The 25,653-nt window shown below is 40.8% G+C and overlaps 1 protein-coding gene across 5 annotated transcripts in view; it reads right to left on the bottom strand.

Annotated features, from left to right (window-relative positions):
* Window positions 1-25,653, bottom strand: part of kndc1 (kinase non-catalytic C-lobe domain containing 1) — a 119,547-nt gene that overhangs the window by 77,908 nt on the left and 15,986 nt on the right. For all 5 annotated transcript variants that reach the window (XR_010004591.1, XR_010004590.1, XM_062976125.1 and 2 more), the window contains exon 3: window positions 18,243-18,301. Coding sequence is in view for 3 of the 5 variants with exons in the window: in XM_062976125.1 (XP_062832195.1) it covers window positions 18,243-18,301 (59 nt within the window). In the remaining 2 variants the exon portion in view is untranslated. The remainder of the gene's footprint in view (window positions 1-18,242; window positions 18,302-25,653) is intronic.

The following is a 25,653-nucleotide window of genomic DNA, read 5'->3' as shown; positions in this document are numbered from 1 at the left end:
TTGTATGCCTTCTAGTGGGTCAGACTATTTACCCATCTTGTTCTATGCTGTCCGTTCCTTTTAAAGGCTGATTCGCAGATCTAAAATGCAATATAAATGAGAGCCTAAAAGGAGGCATTGGACAGAGGCTGCAGAAGCAATTAACATTGATTCAAGTGCTTGAATGGTTTCATTGTGCGCAAGCACTGTAACACAAAATATGAAGCCAGAAATGGAGGATACAGGCATTACTCATATTGAAATTTCTAGCTAGGGGTGCTGTCAGGCACCAGCCCAGCTGCTCTCAGGCAGCTCCTCTGTCCCTTACAGCTCTCTGCACCAGTGTAATTCTCATCGTCCTGAAAGCAACATAGGAAAAAGATTGCCACACACACACTGCAGTGTATCAGGAATGAGAAATACTCTAGATGCAATGGGCGCAGGTTTTTAATTATTTTGAAAAATGGTTCATTATGGAAGTATACAAGAATACAAAATTATCTTTGAAAATGTGAGTTCCTGAGGTGATTCTTATTAAATATTTGTATTGTGAAGTTTTTTAAAATAAAAAAGCAAACCCCCAAGGTCTTCAAAAGCAAAGAACAGATTAAAATAGAATCAGATAAACATACAATAAACCAAAACAATCTGCACTGATTATCAAACATGTTATCACCCCAGGGAAATAGAAAAATAAAAAGGTGCTTGAAAGAACAGGATGTTTATTAGAATCATCAGTTATCTCCAGGTTGGTTTTAAAAAATAAAACTCTAGCTATACACAAAAGTCCCAAAGATTATTTTTATCCCGCCCCCTTTTGTCCAATAAGCTTACTCCTCATCTTGCTTTTACAACAAACCAGACTAAGAGTGCATCTACAAGGGCAACAAAATACGGGGCTGGATCAATGCAACCCAGGATTCTGTTTTGGTATTCACACAATTCTGCTTCTGAACTACTTCAGCGGTAAGAGCAGAGTTCTCACTGTCCATCAGATGAATCCATAATTAATTGGAAAACCATCCTCAAGGAACTGGTATCAGAGCAGTGCTTCAAACTGGAAGGAGGTCTCAAGTTGAAGGCTGCAGGGTTCCTTCTTAGGCCTGACACTTTTGAGTATTTTCATCAGTAATTTTAGTGGTAGGAGCCTAACAAAGGCCCAACTACACTGCCATATAAAATCCAGATTAACTGCTTTGAATTGGATTATATGGCAGTGTAGACTGAGGGCCTTTCTACATACAAAGATCTGACTGTCATGGTCTGTTTCCAACTGAGCCTTCAGCTGCCCTTATCCAGTCTATTTTTGGAGGTCAGGCAGCCGAATCAATGAATTTCCCTGAATCCAGTATTGACAAATGGTATCGTGCACACCCCTACTTTATACCATGTGTTTTTCAGCCGTTAATGCAATCCGGTACACATTTTTGGCAAATGTCATGTAGCCGCCCCACTTTTATCCTGATTTTTTCCACATTTTAGGGCCTGTGTAGAATGTCTCTTGTCTTGTCTGTCATTTGCCATTATAGTGCTCAGAGGCTCAGAGCTTGGAGACGTCATTTGGGATACTTGCTCATATAAGCAAAGGTGCCTGCATGACTCAAAGATGAGAAGGGTGATTTCCCCTTCCCTTTCAAATGGTGGCCATGCCTTTACGTACACTAGGAAGGTTGCTGAGTGGATGTTCCAAGCTCACTACAGTTCCAAGGTTGCCACTACAACAACAAATGCCATACATGTTAAGTGCCATGCCATTTCCCCTGTGCCATCAAGTGCAGGGAAACTGGGACAGTAGCACTAACCTATATGAACAATGGGGCTTGTTCCCATTTGGAGCCAACCCTGCCGTTCACATTCCTTGAAATGTGTGGCCACTTCAGCACTTTGTCTAATGTGAGGCATTAAGTGGTTGTGCTGTGAGCACCCCATAGCAAATCCCGTTGGCCAAAGATGGCCTTGATAAGCCAGAACCTTATAAATGGTGAGTTGGGATGAAGGTTTCCTACTGATAAGAACTGAACAAAGAGAGGCCACAGGGTGGGGACATGGACAATGATTGAGTAACACCCAAAAGGGTGGCACAGCACTGTGAAGCTATAAAAGCCAATGCACTGTCACTGCTTGGGGTCCCTCCATTTTGGAGGCACCACTGGAGGTCCAGTTCTCTGCATTTTTTCCCTACCTCTTCTGAGTTTTTTCAGAATAAAACTTTATTTCTGAGATCAAGAAATGCCTGGTTATTTTTGCTGGATGTCTCTGAAGCTGCACCTTTAGAGAGATTGGGGTGACAGTGCCTTGTCTTGGGGGGGGGGGGGGTGAGGTGGTATGTAAATTTGCACCTACGTCTGGATAAAGTGCCTGTGTAGATATACCCTAAGAGACAGCATTTCTCCTAATATCTTTTGATTACAACTCTTATCAGTCCAATCCAGCATGGTTACAGATTACACTATGTTACATGATTTTGTTCCTGGGTTATAAATGTAATTTCCTAATTGCTTCTCTCATAAAACATGGAAAAGGTTTATTAAAGGGCAAAATTTGCGGGACATCCAGAATATTTTGCTATAGTATTTCAATTAATATTTGATAGGCGCTCAACCAATTCAACATAGTTTGTGGCAGCCAGAAAAACAAAGTTTCTGGAGTATAACAACTACTTTCAAAGTAAGTACCTCATAATTAAACAGAAAATAACACTTTCTAACCAGGAACAGAAATCTTTTCAAATTTTGTTCCATAGTGTTATGGGAACTGATGTTCAATACATTTGGTGAGCAAGAACGATCAGCCACAGCCATCACTCACAAAGAGCTTTATATATGCTGATGACCTTGGCTTAACAATACAAGCAAAAGACTTTGAAAGATTGTAGGAGTCTCACTTATCCAACCTAAATGGGCTGGCAGAAGGTTGGATAAGCAAAAATATTGGATAATAAAGAGGGATTAAGGAAAACCCTATTAAACATCAAATTACGTTATGATTTTACACATTAAGCACCAAAACATCATGTTTTACAGCAGGTCTGCCACTTGTTTGGGAGTGTGGCTGCACTTGTGTTGTTGTTGGACATGTTGGCCCACTGTGCACTGCTGCTGAGAGAAACAGCTGTGGATCCAGGCGGAAGGCAGACTGCATTGGATAATACAAAATGTTGGATAAGCGAAGGTTGGATAAGCGAGATTCTACTGTAGTTGAAAATCAGTTCATTGATACTTTGAAAGATCTCTCCAGCTACTACAAAGATAACCACCTGAAACCTAAACTTACGTAAACAAGTGTGTGCTTTCCACCTACGTAACCATGAAGCTAATAGGAAACTGAAAATTACCTGGGTAGCCCAAGAGCTTGAACACTGTTTCCACGTTAAATATCTTGGTGTCACCTTAGATTGAACACTAAAGGTAAAGTTTCACCTGACGTTAAGTCCAGTCATGTCTGACTCTGGGGGTTGGTGCTCATCTCCATTTCTAAGCCGAAGAGCCGGCGTTGTCCGTAGACACCTCCAAGGTCATGTGGCCGGCATGACTGCATGGAGCGCTGTTACCTTCCCGCCAGAGCGGTACCTATTGATCTACTCACATTGGCATGTTTTCAAACTGCTAGGTTGGAACACTAACATTTAGGAAACACTGTATGAATACCAAACACAATGTTGCTGCATGCAATAACATCCTGCGGAAAGTTACTGGTACTGTATGGAATGCAGGCCCAAAATTAATAAGAACATCAGCCCTGATCTTGTCTTACTCAAATGCCGGGTATGCCTGTCCTTTTTGGCACAAGTCTGTCTAGGTGAAGCAGGTGAACATAGCACTAAATGAAACATGCAGAATAATCACAGGATGCCTTAAGACTACACCTGTTGATAAACTCTACAAGCTAGCTGGCATTGCCCTCCCCCCCGATGTACGACAGGAAGTTGCTGCTGCTAACTGTGAAAGAAATAAGGTCGAACACTGTGAAAGCCATCCACTGCATAACTATTAGCCTCCTTGCAGTAGACTCAAATCAAGGAAAATCTTCATAAGAACCACCATTCCTCTTAATACTCCTCAGCAACAGCAAGGGTATCCCTCTGGACAGCTACACCAGGCAAGCCCAACTGGATGGCCCCCCATGAGGGTCTTCCTCCAGGGGCAAACCAAGAATGGGAAACTTAGAAGTCCCTGAACAGACTCAGAAGTGGAGTGGGCAGATCAAAAGACAACCTGGCAACATGGCACTATTTGGAGGAATCCTCTACCTTGTGTGACTGCGGAGCAGAACGAACAACTCTGCATCTGTATGCTTGCCCACAATGTCCTGCCTCATGAAGGGTTGTTTTAAGCTACAGACAATGCTGTCGCTGTTGCCTGCTTTTGGTCTAAAACTATTTAGTTGCTTGTGATTCCTTTATTTTATCAGTTTTAAACTTATTTATTATGCAATGCTTTTGGCACAAAATAAATAAAAGCAGGAGGTTATTTACCCATGTAGTAAATAATTCCAAATCATGTAAGGATCATCATAGAGATTTCAATTCCTCAAATCTAAGCATTCCCTTTTATTAAGGCATCCATTAAAGATGCTTCTCTTTTGCAACATCACTATATTTTCCCATTTTTGTTAATAAAGGTAGGGAGGGGCAGATTGCCCTTCCCTATCTTTAGTATGACAGGGCTGAATACTTTGACCCTACCTATTCAACTTGTATGAATATATCATGCGACGTGTGGGGCTTGATGAATCCAAGGCTGGAGTCAAAATTGCTGGAAGAAACATTAACAACCTTAGATATGCAGATAATATCACTCTGATGGCTGAAAGCTGAGGAGCCTTCTAACCAAGATGAAAGAAGAAAGTGCAAAAGCTGGGTTGCAGTTAAACATCAAGATTATGGCAACCAGACTGATTGATAACTGGCAAATAGCGGGAGAAAATGTGGAGCCAGTGACAGGCTTTGTATTTCTAGGCACAAAGATTACTGTAGAAGCAGACTGCAGCCCAGGAAATCAGAAGACGTTTACTTATTGGGAGGAGAGCAATGACCAACCTCAATAAAATAGTGAAGGGTAGAGACATCACACTGGCAACAAAGGTCCGCATAGTTAAAGGAATGGTATTCCCCATAGTAATATGCAAGAGCTGGACCATAAGGAAGGCTGAGAGAAGGAAGAGAGATGCTTTTGAACTGTGGCATTGGAGGAACATTCTGAGAGTGCCTTGGACCCCAAGAAGATCCAACCAGTCCATACTCTAGGAAATAATTTCTGACTGCTCACTGGAGGGAAGAATATTAGAGGCAACAATGAAGTACTTTGGCCACATAATAAGAGGACAGAAAAGCTTGAAGAAGATAATGATACTGGGGAAAATTGAAGGAAAAAGGAAGAGGGGTCGACTAAGGGCCAGATGGATGGATGGTATCCTTGATGTGACTGGCTTGATCTTGAAGGAACTGGGGGTGGCGATGGCCGACAGGAAGCTCTGGCATGGGCTGGTCCATGAGGTCACAAAGAGTTGGAAGCAATTGAACGAATAAACAACAAAGGGACAGATTGCAGAATAAATGTGTGATAGATCTGTTCACTCAGAACTTGTAGGAAACAAAACGGCAGAATGTAAGATGATCCCCGTTAAAAATTAGTTTAGTACATAAGATTTATTAGGATACAAAAAATGAACATGTAGGAGACAAGCCATGTATGTAGGAAGCTTCAGAATCTCAGAACAAAAATTTATATTATGCTACACTTACTCTTAGATTCAGCCTTTAAGTATAATATATGATGGTACCATTAGCCTCAGTGAGTTAGAATTTTAGGTTACACATTTTGAGTATATGAGAAGCAATGAATTTTATTATTGTTTTCTTTTTGCAAGGGAAACAAACAACTCTTGTAGGATTTGCTGAGAGAGGTCAAAAAACATGAATAGTTTTAGATTGGTTGAGAGAGTCTGGCTTAATGAGCAGATTGTCTTTGCTCAGCCTTGCAACTGGCAATTTGAAGTTAAAGGAATTCTGCAACTTAAATGAGGGACATGGAAAATTAGCTGTTTCCATGGCAAACTCAACATGATGCATGTAGCAAGACATATGCATTATGTCTATAGGATATTACCCATTATTACAGGAGTAACATCTAAAGAATTATGATTTCCAGTTTTAATAAAACACATCATGAATCACATCATATTCTGCAAAACACACCTCAGAAACAAAGCTATGGCTGAAATATGAAAAATTACCTTTCTTGATTAAATGCCGGTTTTAAGATTATTTAGGAAAATGGGATAATTCTAGCAGTGACATCTCTAAACTGAGCCACAAGAAGTGATGAATATTAACAAGTTCTTGTTATCTGCAACATATGTTCTAGTTTTTGGAAAAATACAGAAAGAAAAACAAACACACACCCAATAAATTAATTTAAATACAGATTGAGCATCCTTTATCCAGTATTCCAAAATCTGAAATAGTCAAAAAATCTGAAGCATATAAGCAGGTCTCAAAAGTGAATTCTGCCCCTGCATACCTGCAACGGGACAATATCTTTCTCTCTGTTTCCACTTCCTTTCCGTACCATCTGTAGCTCCCAGTCCTCCCAGAGCCGATATTGATAGTATATTGGGACTGTAAGGGGAAGGGCAATCTGCATGTGAAAATATTTGTTGACATGATTTCAATTAACAAAAATGGTCCAGTTGGATCCTGGTCAATATCAGCAACATAACTTTGGGTTTCTGTGAGTTTTCCGGGATGTATGGCCATGTTCCAGACGTTTCTCCTGACATTTCGCCCACATCTAAGCAGGCATCCTCAGAGGTTGTGAGGTTGTTGGAAACCAGATGAGGTTTATAGATCTGTGGAATGTCCAGGATGTCTATTTGAGGCAAGTGTGAATATTGCAATTGGTCACCTTGATTAGCATTGAATAACCTTGCAGCTCCAAAGCCTGTCTGCTTCCTGCCTGGGGGAATCCTTTGTTAGGAGGTGTTAATTGGCCCTGATTGTTTCATGTCTAGAATTCTCCTATTTTCTGAGAGTTTTTCTTTATTTACTGTCTTGATTTTAGAGTTATTAAAATACTGGTAGCTGGTTTCCTCCTTTCTGTTAAAATTTTCCACATGCTTGTGGATTTCAATGGCTTCTCTATGTAGGCTGACATGCTTGTTGTTAGAGTGGTCCAGCATTTCTGTGTTCTCAAATAATATACTATTTCCAGGTTGGTTCATCAGGTGCTCTGCTATGGCTGACTTCTCTGGTTGGATTAGTCTGCAGTTCCTTTCATGTTTCTTGATTCGTGTTTTTACATTGCTGAGTTTGGTGGTCCCTATGTAGACTTGTCCACAGCTGCATAGTATACGATAGACCCCTGCAGAGGTGAGAGAATTCCTCTTGTCCTTTGCTGAATGTAGCATTTGTTGGATTTTCTTAGTGGGTCTGTAGATAGTTTGTAGGTTGTGTTTCTTCATCAGCTTCCCTATATGGTCAGTGGTTCCCTTGATGTATGGCAAGAACACTTTTCCTCTGGGTGGATCTTTGTCTTTACTCTCTTGGCTTGTCTTTGTCTTGCAGCTCTTCTGATGTCTGTGGTGGAGTATCCATTGGCCTGTAGAGCCCGGTTTAGGTGGTTCAGTTCACCTTAGAGGAGTTGAGGTTCCCAGATTCGTTTTGCTCCATTTGTCAGGGCTTTGATTGTTCTCTCTCTCTCTTTTTTTTTACTTTGGTGATGATTGGAGTTTTTATGTAAGTATCTATCCATGTGTGTAGGTTTTCTGTAAACTGTGTGGCCCAATTGTTGATTTGGTTTGCTGATGACTACGGCATCTAGAAATGGCAGTTTCCCTTCATTTTCTTTTTCCGTGGTGAATTGGATGTTTGAATGGATGCTGTTGCAATAAATATTCCAGCTTAAAGTTGATTACAGGCAGAGATGATTTTTTTTTTTTTTGGGGGGGGGGGGTAAGTAAATGCAGAAAGTGCTGGGAAAAAAATACAGAAACACAAAATGCCAGACCTCCCTTAATTTAATTGAACATGTGAAACTGAGAATCATTTGAATTTACAAATGATTGTAAAGGTGGGGGATTCCTCCAGGGAGTGCCATCTTGCCAGGTTGTCTTTTGATCTGCCCATTCCAAGTTGCCCATTCTTGGTTTGCCCCTGGAAATAAGACCTAGTAGAGATTTTGATGAATTGCTAAATATAAGGCCTACCCTGAAAGTAAGACCTCACAAAGTTTTTGTTTGGGAGCATGCCCACCAAACAGAACACCAGAGCATGCAGGATTGGTAAATGTACATACCATAGATTATTACCATGGAAATAATGGTAGTAACAAGAAATTCTTGATAGGATTCACAGTTGGTCTGGTTATGCTGGTTTGTGATGACAACTATTGTACAGTATATAATAAACGTTCTTTTTTTTTTTTTTGTTCAACAATAAATGTGAATTTTTCTTCATGGAAAAATAAGACATCCCGTGAAAATAAGACCTAGTGCATCTTTGGGAGCAAAAAATAATATAAGACACTGTCTTATTTTCGGGGAGGCCCCCCAGGAGGGTCTTCCTCCCGGGGCAAACCAAGAATGGGCAACTTGGAAGTCCCTAAACAGACTGAGAAGTGGAGTGGGCAGATCAAAAGACAACCTGGCAAGATGGCACTACCTGGAGGAATCCTCCACCTTATGTGACTGTGGAGCAGAACAAACAACTCCGCATATGTATGCTTGCCCACTATGTCCTGCCTCATGTACGGAGGAGGAGTTGTTTAAAGCTACGGACAATGCGGTTGCTGTTGCCCGCTTTTGGTCCAAAACTATTTAGTTGCTTGTGATTTCCTTTTTTTCCCATCATTTTAAAATGTATTTGTTATGCAATGCTTTTGACACAAAATAAATAAATTTTCGGGGAAACACGGTATAAATAAAATGTTTAAACATACCATCTATAATCTGAACCTGAATGTATTCAGGTTGAGAATCTGAGAAATGTAAGTACATTTCTTGGGGTCTTAATAAGATATTCCAGCATACTTCACAGTATTTCCTCTTGCTATATTCTACCATTTTTATTAAATCTGAACAAACAAGAAATATTTTCTGTGCATATTCTATTGAAATCTGAACATTCATTTCAAATACATATCTTTTCTTCTAAGGCAGTTTACAGAGCTCAATGTGATCCACAGATCCAAGACTGCTAATAGTAAGACTGAATTCTAGGAGAAATGTACTTCAGTAGCAATTGCTATGAATATAGTTTCCTCTTCCTTCACCATTAGATAATCACCATTCATATAGAAAAGGATTACAGGTCAGAGACCATCATATGTGTACATGTAATAGCAGAAAAATGATTGACAGGATAGAAATTTATTTATATCAGGAGTGGAATATTTCTGGGGGCTAGGGGGGGACTGCAGTCCACACTATTTTTAAAAAACCAACAAATATCCCTGACTCACCTCAGTGGGTATGAAGTTCATCCTGCCGCATTATGCACTAAAGCTAAAACCACTTGCGGGGGGGGGGGGGGGGGGGGGTGGGAGAGAGAGAGAGAGATGTAAACTATCCCAATCACAACTTAAGAGGGGAAATGGGAGATCTCAGGAGACCAAACATAGCCTGAATGAAACACATGCCAACAAGCCACACTTCCTCCACCTCTTATGTAAATGTTGAAGGCACATACCAGGCAAGATACACAGACCCTGGAGAAGTCCTTTGCCTTAGGATTCCAGTTGTTCATTAAGTGAAGTATAATTTCTGTTACTGAAGGACATCCTCTATATATCTAGTTTTGTATATCATGTTGGGACACAAACAGATCATATAAAGCCCTAACATCTGTGTTAGGTTCATTAGAGAGAACCTGCTCAACATACTGGTATCTTCTTTGATTGTCTGCCCAGACTCTAACTCTATCCTTGTTTACATCATTTAATTATTTGGACTCTAGTTTGCCTGTACTTAAAAAAAAAGGTCTATGGTAACAGTTATATATTGGTTTGGTCAATTCTAATTCTGCTACGATGGCAGCTTGAAAAATGAGCCATTACTTAGGGCAGGGGTCCCCAAACTAAGGCCCGGGGGCCAGATGCGGCCCTCCAAGGTCATTTACCTGGCCCCTGTCCTAAACTTTAGACTTAGGGTTGACCTAAGTCTACCCGGTCTTTGGAGGTCTTTTTGCTTAGCTACGGCCTTATGAGACCATCTAGATGGCTTTTGGAGGTCACTTTCCTTACCTATGGTCCTATGAGACCTTCTAGATGGCCTTTGAGGGTCCCTTTCCTTACCTATGGTCTTATGAGACTATCTAGATGGTCTTTGGAGGTCTCTTTGCTTACCTATGATCTTATGAGATCGTCTAGATCAGGGGTCCCCAAACTAAGGCCCTCCAAGGTTATTGACCTGGCCTCTGTCATAAACTTTAGACTTAGGGTTGACCTAAGTCTGAAATAACTTGAAGGCACACAACAACAACAATCTTATTTTTAGACTATTTCATCATAGTCCGGCCCCCTAACAGTCTGAGGGACTGTGAATCGGCCCTCCACTTAAAAAGTTTGAGGACCCCTGACTTAGGGTTTAGGAGTGAGTTGGAGCCCTACCATCACCTCTATGAAAACTGAAGCAGTTCCATACACTACACAACATCTATGCAGACAGTGATTCCCACAAAGGGTGAGGCCAACACCAGATGCAAACACTTGATCTTATAGGCACTTGTGAACCAACCTGCGGTATATTTGGAACTACTAGCAATTATTTTTGGTATGTCTGCCTTTCTTTTGTTACGGCTAATATCTATCCAATGCTGCTTGAAGTAAAACAAATCTGAATTTTAGGCATATACAGTGTTCCCTCACTTATCATGGGGGTTAGGTACCAGGACCACCCGCAATAAGTGAAAATCCGTGAAGTAGGGACACAATATTTATTTTAATATTTATACATTATTGCTGCTTGGGCTCCTTTGCTCACCCTTTGGCTTCTCCTTCCTCCCTTCCTTAGGCTGTAAATTGTAATTTTTTATTATTTATAATAGTCTTTTAGAGTTTATTGAAAAACCACGAAACAGCGAATCCGCAAAAAGTGAACCGCGAAGTAGTGAGGGAACATTGTATATATTTCTAGACTTTAGAATGTTGATGTGAAAAAATTATGTCTGCACATCTCCTTCCACACATGTCTGATTAGATGTGTATCAACATGACATGGCTGTTAAAAAGTATGAGACAACTTGGCCACTCTCTGCACAGTTACGCTTCCAAAAGGCTCAAACTTGGTAGAGAACCCTGGATATCTCCTGAACTATGCAACATTGCCCCAAGCACTGGACCCAATAGCTGAGTAACACAACTGTAGCAATCTACAGACTGTTTTATAGTGATTTGATTCATATCAGCACAATGCATTAATGCAGTGTTTAGTCTGGCAAGGAGACATTACAGACTGACTGGAGACATTACAAATTTGATAAGATTAAGTAACACTTTAATGACAACACTGGGAATACGTTTCACAGCCACCTCATTTAACAGCTCCCCTTCCAGAAAATACATAGCACAACTGCCAAGAGAGGTTCACAAATAATTTGAAGCTAGAAAGTGTTGATATTTACCTTCTTGTTTCAGTAAATGTTTTTGACACTAATACAAGCTTTCATATAGAATGATATGGCTTTAGAAAATTCATGATGTATCTGCAAGCAAGTATCAGCTCAGTCAATTAAAAAATAAACACAGAAATAAAAGAAGCAAGGAAATATAACAACTGGAAGGACAGATGCATCCAAGAAAATCAAGAAATGGAGATATATGAGGAGTTTAGTGGGCAGAAAAACTTTAGTTTAAGTCCTCGAACAGTGCTGATATCGATCAATGTTTTTGTTCCTATCTTTGGTCTTTTCAGCTTTCTGCACACTTATGACAAAATTGCTCCAACATTTGTTGTGAGGGCCGTAACTTTAGTAAATATAAAAATATACTGAAGTAATAATTAAGAAAAAGAATCAGAAATATCATGGGTTATTCAACTCATTGGCCTAAGACTCATTAAGAGTGATTATATCACTAATCTGATTTTTTAAAGTTTATCCTACTAATATATACTAATAGTGAAATCAATATAGGCTTCTAATGAAATAATAGTGAAATGCACAAATCCCTTATTAGGTTCACAGCAGTTCAAAGCTAATGAAACAAAGGATGAGGGAGAGGACCTTCTTGGTGGTGGCCCTTCGGCTCTGGAACTCTCTCCCCAGGGAGATCAGACCGACACCTACCCTGTTCACCTTTTGCAAAAACCTAAAGACGTGGATGTTCTGGTGTGCCTTTGAGTAAGCAGTCCCACCAGATACATTTACAACTCATTATCAGTTATTGAACTTTATCACTGTTCCTTACCCTTTATGGTTTTAGTGTTTACTGAGATTGCTCCTCCGCCCCTATTTTTGATTGCCCTTATATCTCCTAGAAGCCCTATTCAGAGTTCTACATAATTCTACCCTCTGAATGTTTAGTTATTATTGTCCTGGTTTTAATTATGTTGATGTATTCTATTGTTTTATGCAGTTATGATGTTTTTAATTGATTGTTCTGTGTTTTAACTTGTGTTGTTGGGCTTGTCCCCATGTGAGCTGCCCAGAGTCCCTTCGGGGAGATGGAGGCGGGATACAAAACTAAAGAAGTTGTTGTTGTTGTTGTTGTTGTTGTTGTTTCGAAGAATCTGGTTTTTGAACAGCTCAGAATAACCCTGGTCTTAAAACCATAGTTATACAAGTTATTATGCACACAGTCACATGTATATTTATAACACCTGACTTATCAGTCATCATATAGCAAGATGATGTGACCACACATGCCCTCTAGCAAGTGATAAACAGATATGTTGCATGCATAGCACATATGTACTGGAACTTACAACTCAATGCCTGGAATTCTGTAAGAGATATACATGTATGGGAAACCAAATTATTCTGTTTCCCAATATCCATATTCAGCAAAGTGCTACCGGTACCATGATGCTATTGCAGCCAATTGCTTATTGTACTTGAGTGTCATGATACTGGCTTGGGAAATGCTCATCTGCATTAGGACCCTTGCTGTTCTGATACACACCTTTGCAATTCACTTAGAAGGTTCTGTGGTACCTCTGATATGTAGCTATGAGGCAAAGTTACACAACGTGGACCACAGTACCGAGTTGTGGCCATAATTCGTAACATCCACTGTAAAGGAATAGTGGTGGAAAGTTCAAAAGAATAAAAGTTATCACAAAAGGAAGGCACACACTTCCAGTTAGAAAGTGCACACATCCTACACAGAAAATATGAGAAATAAAATCATTAATTAACACAAAAGGTAATTTTTGGACACAATAACTCTGAATTTCTGACATTTAAGTCAGAAATATATTCTGAGTTGATTCCACCCTTAATCAGCCAGAATGCTTCCTGTGTTGATTGCTGAAATATCTTACAAGTTACTACTACTACTACTACTACTACTACTACTACTACAATGTTTATACTCCACTTTTTCTCTCCACAAGGAGACTCAAAGCGACTTAAATTAAAAGCATTTCAGTACAATTTAAAATCTACAAATATATAAAAATTAAAGCAGAATTAAATATCATTGGTACTAAAAAATTCAGTGAAAATCAATAAACACATATTCAAATGCAAAACAACAACCCCTGACTTAATCTTAAAACCGTCAATGCCTTATGATGCAACTCTGACTGGTCAATGTCATGTCTGCTTTTTATCCAGTATTCTACTGATCAAGGCTTTGGGTGATGCTTCCCAGGCAAACAGGATTTTTGCCAAGTTAGTACTTGCTCTAGGCAAGATGTCCTTTAAGTTCATGCCACTCCAGTTCACATCTTCCAAATAGAAAGTAGCAGAAGCTCCAGCCATTTGCTTATCAATTTTCCATTGTGTGTCAGGCTGAGTACCGAGGCTCTCACAGTTGCTGCCTGCTGTCCACCTCCTCAGGCCAGACAGCGGGCATAAACCAAGTCAGACAAAATGTCATATAGAGAGCAAGTGACCCATGCCTAATAAAGAGATTATTGAAATAATCAACACTATATACAATTTTTAAACTCACTATCCAGGATTCTGAACTGAGCTAGATGTTAATGCAAAGCAAACTTACTGGAATGGAAGTAAGCTTTTTTGGAGATATGTGGATATTATAAGTGAAAGTCTGTGTTCAAAGGCAGATTACATGTTTGTTATAATTTTATAAATCTCAGCAGAAGGCAAACATGTCTGCTCTGCTGTTCACAACAGCAAGTAGGAATTCTCTTAACCAACTCCCTATTGAGGTATTCATAAATAAAGCAGGACTCACAACGTTATTTTAAAAATATTCCTAAAAGATTTCAATTGTATAGACATAAGTTACCTTCACAATAATGATTACAGAATTACTTCCCACACGAAGTGTCTCTGTATAACTAAAGCACAATGCGTGGAGCGGCTTGCAGAGCTAAGCTCATTCTACCATAAATATCTATTCCTTCACTGTCATTTATTCTATTCACAGCCATAAAAGTGGCTATCCATCTCAGTTAGCAAAAAAAAAACATATACTGCTCACTGGTTGAACAATCATTATATTCATTCTATCCTTTGATGCTTGAACATTTTAACGTTCCCCTATGGTACAGATTCACTGTACACTTGGCTTTGTTGCAAGCACTTAGAAAAAATATCATTGGGCACCATTCTCCTTCGTGTTGGATGTCTAGCCCTCTTCCTCCCTGAAAGAGAATGGATATAACAGGTTTTGAAATCAGTTATGGAGACCAGTAACTTGGGTCCTCCTAGCAGCCAAATGTGCAGTCTTATGCCTTTCACACCCTTTAAAAAACTCATTCTCCCAAACTTTAAAGGTGTTGTTTTATTTAAAAAAAGGAAATACTTTCAGAAGGAAGTTGTTGGGTGCTGCAAATATGTATACATCACAGAAATGGAAGGAAACCTTTCTGTGCATCAATTAAAATTTCAGAGATCGAAATCTCCTAAACAAAAGTTTTTTAATACCTCCAAAATGAAAACCACTTATTGTACCTAGCTAAACATTCTAGCTATCCACATCTCTCTGATCTTCCTGAAGTAGGGGTGGCATTAGATTCCCTTGGTTTCTTGGATAGCTGACTTCAGAGCTTTGTCAACTATGTCCTTCTCTGTCCAGAGTCAAGAAATAAAGAGAGAATAAACAAGAAGGAACAGGAGGGTCGTGATTAAGCAAAACTGGAAGAAGGTTATTCTGGAAAGTTCCTTCATTTATTCATCTCCCCATAGACTCATATTTATTATCTTAAATCCTTTCCTGTACCAAGGAAGCATTCTGGCTGATTTAAGGTTCATCTACACTGCAGAATTAATGCAGTTCGACACCACTTTATCTGCCATGATTCAATGCTATGGAATCCTGGAATTTGTATCCTTAAAAGGCCTTTCAGCCTTCTCTGCCAAACATTGTTGGTGGCTGAATTCACTTTACAGTGTAGATGCATCCTTAGAAAGGTAAGAATGCCTAAGATAGTGAAATTCCCCTTCATGTTTCATTATAAACACAATGAGAATGCCAAACATTGCCATGACCTTTATGATGATTACTATTGTATAGGTATGAAATGTGTTAGAAACAATCATTCACCCCAGGCTGATTGATGAAAAAGGATAGAGCATTTAAAATCAACATGGTTCAATTCCTGTATTTACAGATTAAATATTCAAGTTTTCACTTACTCAAGCTCCAAATTCCCACCCCCCCTTATAGTGTTTGTGGTCCTCTCTAGAACCTCCAATATGAATATACTGTATGCATCCAGCCCATGTACAGTCAAAATATATTGTTTGCTATTATCCATGGTTTCACATATCCATATCACATATCTATACTAGGCTCAAAAATATGTAATGTTATCAAAAATTGGCAGGAAGATGCCCTCCCCCCCTCCCCGCCCCCGGCCAATGGGACCCTGTACTTAAGCACACCTAAGCACAATGGTAAATCCAGCACTGGTTGTCCTTTATGTCCATTAGGTATGATACTAGGGATGTGGCAATCCTTTGAAAGAGATAAAAATAAACATGAAGCCATCAGTCCCATGTGGTTCATTCTTTGAAAGAATCTGGTTTTGTTTTTTATATAAAAATAAAAAATAAATATGTGTTTTAGATGAACAGAATATCCATAACCTAAAAAGCCATATTTGAATTAGGCACAACTGGCCATGAGCCAAACCTGAAATTACTGCTAACACATTCATCACCATAATATTGTGTCAGTATGTTTGATCTATATGTTTGAATTGCCTTTTAGATTGAAGTCTTTGAACAAAGCTAAAAAGAAATATAGCAATGCGAAAAATTGTGTTGCATCTTGATGATCAATTAGCAGAATTCATTCACCATTTTTAAAATGTAGAAGACTGATGAAGATTTTGACATAGCAACCTTATAAAGTAGATGTTCATAGTTCCATGCTGCTAATTATGCTGTTTGCAATATAATTCATAGTAGAAACATGAAAACATTAAGTACTCTGAATAGGATTTTCAGGAGAAATGTTTATGTTGAAAAAGAGCCCAATGTTTCTCTGATCAAGAAAGCCAATTAATTAGCATAAATAATTTAAGCACTAATGTCAATTAAACAATAAAGACCATTTCTGAATCACTGGACCAGAGAGAGCCATTCGTTTGTTTGTCACACCAGAAGATTAAATTATCTGCCCCATCATGATTTTTATAGAAGACATCAAGCAATTTTATAGCTTTCTATAAAGTCTGCAATTAGCCTTTGAAAGAAACAAATCCAGCAAAAAGAAAAAGAAAAAGAAAAAGATTTTTTTATTTAAAATAACAGGTGTTAAATGCAAATGTATACATTTATTAGTCAAACAGCTTTTCTTCAATTCATGACCTAAAATAGAGTCATTTCCTAAACAGAAGGTCTAAATGCAATGGCTAGTGCCAACATAAACAGACCCACAACATCAACGGGAACTTGGGAAGTTAACATTTATGTATATTTCATTGATTTAATCCATCTGTTTAACGTGAGACAAGAACACTGTTAGTACCATAGCATTTCTAAAGGTGAAATATATGACAAAAATAAAGGAGAACTGGATAGTGAGGAAGGAAAAAAATGGGAATCTAGCAGCACCTTTAAGACTAATTAAAATGCAGGCCTTGTTGGACTTTTACCTGAGGCATCCAAACAACACCTCAGGTAAAAGAGAACTACCCAGGGGTGAGTCCCCATTTGCCATCTCACACCTTTTGGGCACTTAACATTTTAAAAAACTTACTGGGCCACCATTAAAGTGGTCCTGGAGTCCTCCTGCATAAATTATGCACCAGGGGGTTGGGGGGGGGGGGGGGTAGGGTGTGGAGGAAAATTGTTCCTGTCTTGTCACTTCTATGCACCAGGAGGGCTGCCAGAGAGGAGGCATGGCGGCCAGGTAAGTTATTATTTTATTTTAAGGCTTGGAGGGTTAGGGTGGCCCCATTTCAGTGTAGTAGTTACCATGCTGAGATCGGGACAGCCTCCGGAAAAGCCCGGCCTTTGGGAAGAGCATGGGGACTTAAACCCGCTTCAGAGCAGGTTTCTTTCACCTGCTCTGAAGTGAGTTTAAACCCTGTGTGAAAGCGCCCTAGGAATGTAATAAGATCCAGAAAGATACTGTTGTCCTAATGACCCCCCACAAGGGTCATGATTTCCCCCTTTCGGAAGAATGGGATTGATATTCACAGACACACATGATGAAATAAAAATTAGTTAAGCCTTAAAGGTGCTGTTACTTCCCCCCACCACCACCACCTTCTTTTCTTCTTTTATCTGGAAAGAAACTAACACAGACCGGATGTACACTGCTCTATATCCTAGGATCTGAATCCAGATTATCTACTTTGAACTGGATTATATGAGTCTACACTGCCAGATAATCTGAGATAAGCAGAAAATATGAGATCAAATCCTGGGATACAGGGCAGTATAGATCCAGCCACAGTTACTTCTTTGAAAAAACTGTGACAATATATGGGTATCAAAATAAATGTGGATAAACATATACATATTTATCTTTAAGGAACAAAAAGTACATAACCAGACATTCAACATTTTAACGAAATGGAAATCATAAGGTTTTCTTGATTTGGCAATTCTAGTTTAATAATACAAGGGTCACAAGATTCCCTGATGCAAGGTCTAAGCTACTACATAAAATGTTGTTACTTACTGCAAAAGTGTTACCAGTTACATCGATCTCTGGCGGCGTAAAGGCACCTTCTGGGTCATCTTTAAAAAGAAATATCAAATTAAGAAGTTAAAACAGGATACCAAAATTCCTTCAGAATTTTTACCCTCCCCCTTCCAATTCGCAGCTGTCCTGAAATTCTCTTATTTTTCCATCACAAAAAAATGGGAAAACGATTTTCCTGAATAATTTTGAGAGGAAGGATTTGTTTTCAAACCATTTTCTGAAGGGGAAGTTCACCAGTGGAAATGATTTCAGTACAATATCATCTTTTTTCATAAAGTGTTGGGTTATCTTTGTTTTTCTGTGTTTTGTTTTGTTCGGCATGCTACTACAAATAGCAATGTTATCAATATGCTAGCACTCAGATCAATTCTTTATACTTTTGCTCCTGTCCCTGCACTGGAACATGTATGTACCAAATACAAAAATAGTGGAGAGCATTTAAAGATATTTTGCGAAATGGCTTGTTATTTTAGATAGACTTAAAAATCATCAGAAATCTCTTCAGATCATTGCTCTGCATTTTTATTAGTTACAGAGGGTAAAATTATTTCTAGAACTGTGCGCTGAATTCGTTTCTCCCATTTCTCCCGTTCTTGCGGGAGCATGAAATGGAAAGCCCCTCCCTGCACGATAATCAGCTCGACATGAAAGCAAGCTGGAGCTGACTCTGGCTCTATGCCTGCTTTTGCCTGCAGCCGAGTGCTTCCCAGAACTTGTATCCTTTCCTTGAAAAGTGTGTGTGTGTGTGTGTGTGTGTGTGTGTGGCGTGCAGGCCCAGAAAGTGTGTGCGCCTGCCAGTACCTGCAGCCAAGCAGCTTTTACTCTAGAGTAGAAACAGCATGTAAGAAGCCTCTTTAAAGCACGTACCAGGAAGGGGAGCCTCGGTGAAAAGTTTCCCCCTCTCCCCCCACAATAATAATATGATAGAAAATGAATCTTTTGGAGCCTCATACTGAAAACAGTTATCTGCCCTTCAAATTTTGGGAGGCTCCCAAAAAACTAATTGCAGCCCCCACCAAAAGCCGGGACATGAAATGGGTCAAGATTTACCCGAATGCACAACCCTAATTATTTCTTAAAGTCTCTTCTAAAGTAAATGTTATCAAACTGAAATTCTGCAGAACTTACAGAAATCCTATTTAGTGAATTACTATGATCTCAATAAGACAGATAAAGACATAATAGTACTATTAGATTCAACAAATCACAAGCTGCTCAATCCATCCACAATAATCATGAAAGCTGAAATTTATCAATCTATTTCAAGGCTAAGAGAGATAGCTGAGAGACTGATTACAATTGATGCTTCTTCTAAGCATCTATACAGATAATGAGATGCTGACTCATGGACTTCACTCTTAGCATATTCTCTTACAGAGGGTCACAAGGACCTTGCATTGGAGACAGGATCTCCAATTTAATCAGTAATTTCTGTCCACAGTAGAAGGAAGTGCATGCAGCAGCACACAAGAGGCACAGCATTAGCCAAGGTCTGATCCCAGTTTCATGTTGATATTTCCCAGAAGCTAAAGACAATCCAAATCAAACAGGCTGTTGTTGATAATTCTATCACCTCTTAATGTTTTTGGTACTGCTGAGCTATTCTCTCTTAAAATATGACAAAAATCCAGAATTATGTTATTTTTGGAACACAGTCAAGTTACAAAAGATTGATTTCACCATGCCAATTTTAAGTTTGTGGATGTCCAGATCAGAACACCCCCTTTAAAAAATAACAAATCCCAGTAGTAAAAACATGGTATGGGACATAAGAAAGGTCTGTTAGCTAGAAAGACCTATTAATTATTAGGCTTGTGTACAAATTCATTTGGGACACTTGCCTTCGGCTTGTTTGGAAGCTCGTAATGGCATGGGAACCATTTTTTTTTACTGGCTGCAACAAAACAGTGATTGTCGAAAACCAGTTTCTTTTGGTTATACGTTGAGTGTGAGGAGGGAGGTGGCCATTAGAAGGAAAAGGATGCCAGGAAACAAGGTTTCTTAAGCCCTTTATTAAACCCAGGTTTCCTCTACAGACAGAAGGGAAAGGACCACAGAAAGAGTGGTATTTTACCTCTGATGCTTTTAATCCATGTCTTAATGAAGGATATAAGGACAAACAATGCCTAAAATGTTGGAAAAGGAAGACTGGAAAGTCCCCCCCCCCCATAATGGACCAGATAGAAAATAGATCTTTCAACTTCCCAGATCAAAAACAGATTTCTGTCCTCCCAAAAAATGGATCTGGACTCCCCCATTGAAATCCGGGATACTGAAACGGATCACGATTTATCCAGATTGCACAAGCCTATTAATTATAATACAGTTATACTGTGAGAAGCTGTGTCTCCAATCCACCATTGTGTTTGCTAGTCTTATCACAATATTTTCCTTCCCCTCCTCTCTCCCTAAAGCTCTCCACATTGTCCCAAAGTCTGGAGCCCTCATATCATGGGTTCCAAAACTAAGGCCTGCGGGTTGTATGAAGCTCTCCAAGATAATTTACCCTGGCCCCTCCCTAAACTTTAGAATTAGGGTCACCCTAAGTCTGAAATGACTTGAAAGCACACAGTGTCACGACCCAGGCTACAGAGCACCAATAACCATACGCAGAGGCCAGATTCTATCTAATATCTTTATTAAGGAAATATATAAAGTTAGTAAAAGCAAATGTAAAAGTTAGTCCAGAAGCAGACCTTTCAGGAAAGGTCAAAATTAGTCCAAAGAAACAATGTCCAATATGAAATATTAAGGTCCAAAGTTGTAATCCAATAACCGAAACACTCACTTTGCCAGGCAAAGTGAGGGGAGATGACAAGGTCCTTTAGTCCATGAACTTGAGCAAGGCTAGGAAATAACTTGATACTTGAAACAAGGCTTGAATCGTGGAACAAGGTAACGAGGAACAAGAACAAGGTAACGAGGAATAACTTGGTAAAATCCGTGAAACAAGGCAAGGTTTAGTCCTGGGAAACAAGGCAAGGTCCGTAGGTAAACAAAGGCTGGGAAACAGGAGCGAAGGCTGGAAACAAGGACAAGGCTTGAGCAGGAACGAGGCTTGAAACGGAGCGCGCTGTCCAGACACAACTCGCTCCGGAGGCTGACGAATTGACTCCGCGAAGTTACAATGCGGGTAAAACACCTATATCGAGTCTAACTTTCCCGCCGAAGCAGTTCTCTGGGAACCAGAAACGAAAGCTAAACTCTGAGACCAGATGTTTGACTCCTTAAAGATTCTCACGAAAAGCAGGCTTAATTGGGTACATTCTTAGCTGCTATTCTAGCACTCCTGCGCGAAGCTGCTTCCAAACCCCTCTGTTGTTTACAAAACTCATGGCGAGAGAACACGGGAGATGTAGGCTCAGGGTTTGTTTGACATACTTCTGGGACACAACTTTCTTGCAGGTGCAAGGTTCCCAGATCTGCCTGGGAAAGATCTGGCTGAGAAGATTCCAGTTCTGACTGGGAAGGTAAAAAACCCAAGTTTTCTTCTTCATCAGGCATTACAATGTCATGAGCAGGACTACAAGGCCCATGAGTCATCACACTATCCCCCTCCTCAAGGCCCCTCCCAAACTGGGACTCTCTCCCCGAGGCGCGAGGTCGCGGCTTGGCGGGATAGGTTTGATGAAAGCGACGGGTTAAATCAGGAGCATGGACTGTGGAGGCGTCTTCCCAAGAGCGTTCCTCAGGGCCAAAACCCACCCAGTCAATGAGATATTGTAGGCGGCGGCGGTGAAAGCGAGAATCCAAAATGTCCTCAACCTCGAACTCCTCCTCCCCATTCATCAAAACAGGAGGGGGGGCCGGTTGGTCTGTATCAGGACGCACACCATCCGCCGGAAGGAGCAGGGAGCGGTGAAACACTGGGTGAATGCGCATTGAACGCGGAAGTTGGAGTTTGAAAGTCACGGGGTTTAATTGCGCTACCACTGGATAGGGGCCAATGAAACGGGCATCCAACTTCCGGCAAGGGCGGTGGGAGGGCAAAAAGCGAGTGGACAGGAAAACCCGATCTCCTACCTTGATTTCGGGGCCCGGTTGGCGATGTTTGTCCGCGTGACGTTTATAGTCCTCCTTGGCTTGGTCTAGTTCAGGGGTCCCCAAACTAAGGCCCGGGGGCCGGATGCGGCCCATCGAAGCCATTTATCCGGCCCCCACGACACAAGGGCAGAAGGGGGTTGGGCTAAATGACCCAAGGGGTCACTTCTTCTCTTACAACCATTATTATTATTACTGTATTATTATTATTATTATTATTATTATTATTATTATTATTATTATTATTATTAACATTGAGGCTGGATGGCCATATGTCAGGGATGCTTTGCTTGTGCTTTTGGTGCACAGAGGCAGAGGGGGTTGGACTAAATGTCCCAAGGGGTCTCTTCCAACCCTCTTTATTATTATTTTATTATGACACAGCAAGCAAGATAGATATGCTGGATTTCATATCACAAAATCACAAGTCAAACACTTCCCAAGTGTCTAGGACTGTGTGATGTATTTTCGGATGATGCGCGCAAATCCCAGTAGGGTGGCCTTTTGCAGTGGGCAAATCGTAATTTTGTCAATGTCTATGGTTTCCAAATGCCGGCTGAGATCTTTTGGCACGGCACCCAGTGTGCCGATCACCACCGGGAACACCTGCACTGGTTTCTTCCAGAGTCTTTGAAGTTCAATCTTATTATTATTATTATTATTATTATTATTATTATTATTATTATTATTACTATGAACATTGAGGTTGGGTGGTCATCCATCAGGGGTGCTTTGCTTGTGCTTTCGGTGCACAAAGGCAGAAGGGGATTCGACTCAATGGCCCAAAGGGTCTTTTCCAACCCTCTTTTTATTATTATTGTTGTTATTATTATTATTATTATTATTATTATTATTATTATTTATTGCTCAGTGGCCAACTATAGTCCGGCCCTCCAATGGTCCGAAGGATCGTGAACTGGCCCCCTGTTTAAAAAGTTTGGGGACCCCTGGTCTAGTTGTTGGAGCAAAAGTTGTTGCACCGCTGTGAGTTCCTGCAGCCAATCCTCTGCTGCGGGAACTTCTGAAGTTTCAATGACAGGGGGAAAGAAACGTGGATGGAAGCCGTAGTTTGCAAAGAACGGCGTTTCTTTTGTAGAAGCTTGAACTCCATTGTTGTAGGCAAACTCTGACAGTGGTAACAGAGAAGCCCAATTGTCCTGTTGGTAGTTTACATAACAGCGAAGATACTGCTCCAAGGTGGCATTGGTGCGCTCCGTTTGCCCATCTGTTTGAGGATGATGAGCTGAAGATAAGCGAGAGTCTATGCCCAATAGTTTTTGTAGTGCCTTCCAGAAACGAGAGGTGAATTGAGATCCACGGTCTGTGACCAAACTCTTGGGCAATCCATGTAGTCTGAAAACATGTTGAAGGAATAGATCTGCAGTCTCTTTGGCCGTGGGGAGGCCTTCACAGGGAATGAAATGGGCTAACTTGGTGAAAAGGTCCACCACCACTAGGATCGTGGTGAATCCACAGGAAGGTGGTAGGTCAGTGATGAAATCCGCAGAAATTATTTCCCATGGGCGAGATGGGGTAGGAAGGGGGTGTAGAAGCCCTGAGGGCTTTTCCCTTCTTATCTTGGAGCGCTGGCATACTGGGCAGGTGTTGACATATTTTTCCACATCTTTGCGGATCTTGGGCCACCAGAAATCTCTTAGGATCAGATGCATGGTTTTAAATAGTCCGAAATGCCCTGCTGGTTTGCAGTCATGACACAGACGAAGTGCTTTTTCCCTGCCCGGTCCGGGTGGGATATAAACATGATTTCTATAGCAAAGCAGTCCATCTTTAAGCGAAAAGGGAAAATGCAGACCTTGACGAAGTTGGTCCTGCGCCCAGGGATCTGCTTGCTGACTAGCCCTGATTTCTTGAGCACAGATGGGTCCTGGAGTAGAGAAAGTTGAACCAATGGGAGTGGATTTGGTGTTCCCCACTGTGAGCGTGGCAAAGTTCTCGGGTTGTAATAGTTGGGATTCAAGGGTCTCCTTACGTCCTGCAGCGTATTCCGGTTTATGTGACAGGGCGTCTGCTTGCTTGGTTTGGGCTGGGGTCACATAATGAATCTGGAAGTTGAAACGTTCAAAGAATAAAGCCCAACGTTGCTGCCTCTGATTTAGCTTGCGGGCAGTTCTTAGATGTTCTAGATTCCGATGATCAGTGTGGACTTCAATGGGAAATTTGGCCCCTTCTAGCCAATGTCTCCAAGTTTCAAAAGCTGCCTTTATGGCTAATAGTTCCTTTTCCCAAATGGTATAGTTCCTCTCTGGTGCGGTTAGTTGACGAGAATAATAGGCACAAGGATGAAGGTGATCTCCCACCGGTTGTAGGAGCACAGCCCCAATTGCCACATCAGAGGCGTCCGCTTGCACCACAAAAAGGGTTTCAGGATCTGGATGCTGAAGGATTGGCTGGGATGTGAATAATTTCTTTAGTTGCTGGAACCCTTTCTCTGCTTGATCAGTCCAGCGGAAGGGCTGTTTTCCACGGATGCAGCTAGTGATTGGGTCAGACCAGCGGGCAAAATCTGGAATGAACTTGCGGTAATAGTTCGCGAACCCCAAGAATCGCTGCACCTCCTTCTTGTTAGTTGGCGCCCGCCATTCCAATACTGCTGAAACCTTGGCTGGATCCATGGAGAGCCCTAGAGGCGAGATACGGTATCCAAGGAAATCTACCTCTTGTAGATCAAAAGCGCATTTTTCCAGCTTGGCATAAAGTCCATGATCCCGCAATCGTTGTAACACCATTTTGACGTGGTTCTCATGTTCTGATTGTGATCTAGAAAACACCAAAAAATCGTCCAGGTAGATTATCAAGAACCTATCTAGATAGTCCTGGAAAATGTCATTGACAAAATGCTGGAACGTTGCGGGAGCTCCGCATAATCCATAATTCATAACTCGGGACTCGAATAATCCGAATTTAGTCTGGAAGGCGGTCTTCCACTCGTCCCCTTCTCTGATGCGAACTAAGTTGTAAGCCCCCCGAAGATCCAGCTTGGTGTAAACCTTGGCTCCTCGAAGTCGGTCTAGTAGATCCGAGATTAAGGGCAGGGGATAGCTGTTCCGCTTGGTGATATTATTCAATGCTCTGTAGTCCACCACCAAGCGTAATTCCCCTGACTTCTTCTTCACAAACATCACTGGGGAGGCAGCTGGGGATTGAGAGGGTCTGATGAATCCCTTGCGAAGGTTTGTCTCTATGAATTCCCTGAGAGCTTCTTGCTCTGGTTCAGTCAGGGAGTAGAGATGCCCTCGCGGGATCGGGGCCCCCTCCACCAAGTCTATGGCACAGTCATAAGGTCTATGTGGGGGTAATTTTTCGGCTTCTTTTTCATTGAATACAT

Source organism: Anolis carolinensis, chromosome 3 (assembly GCF_035594765.1).
Source record: "Anolis carolinensis isolate JA03-04 chromosome 3, rAnoCar3.1.pri, whole genome shotgun sequence".
Taxonomy (NCBI): Eukaryota; Metazoa; Chordata; class Lepidosauria; order Squamata; family Dactyloidae; genus Anolis; species Anolis carolinensis.
The sequence above is the reverse complement of the archived record's forward strand: the minus strand, read 5'-3'. Positions and strand labels throughout refer to the sequence as shown.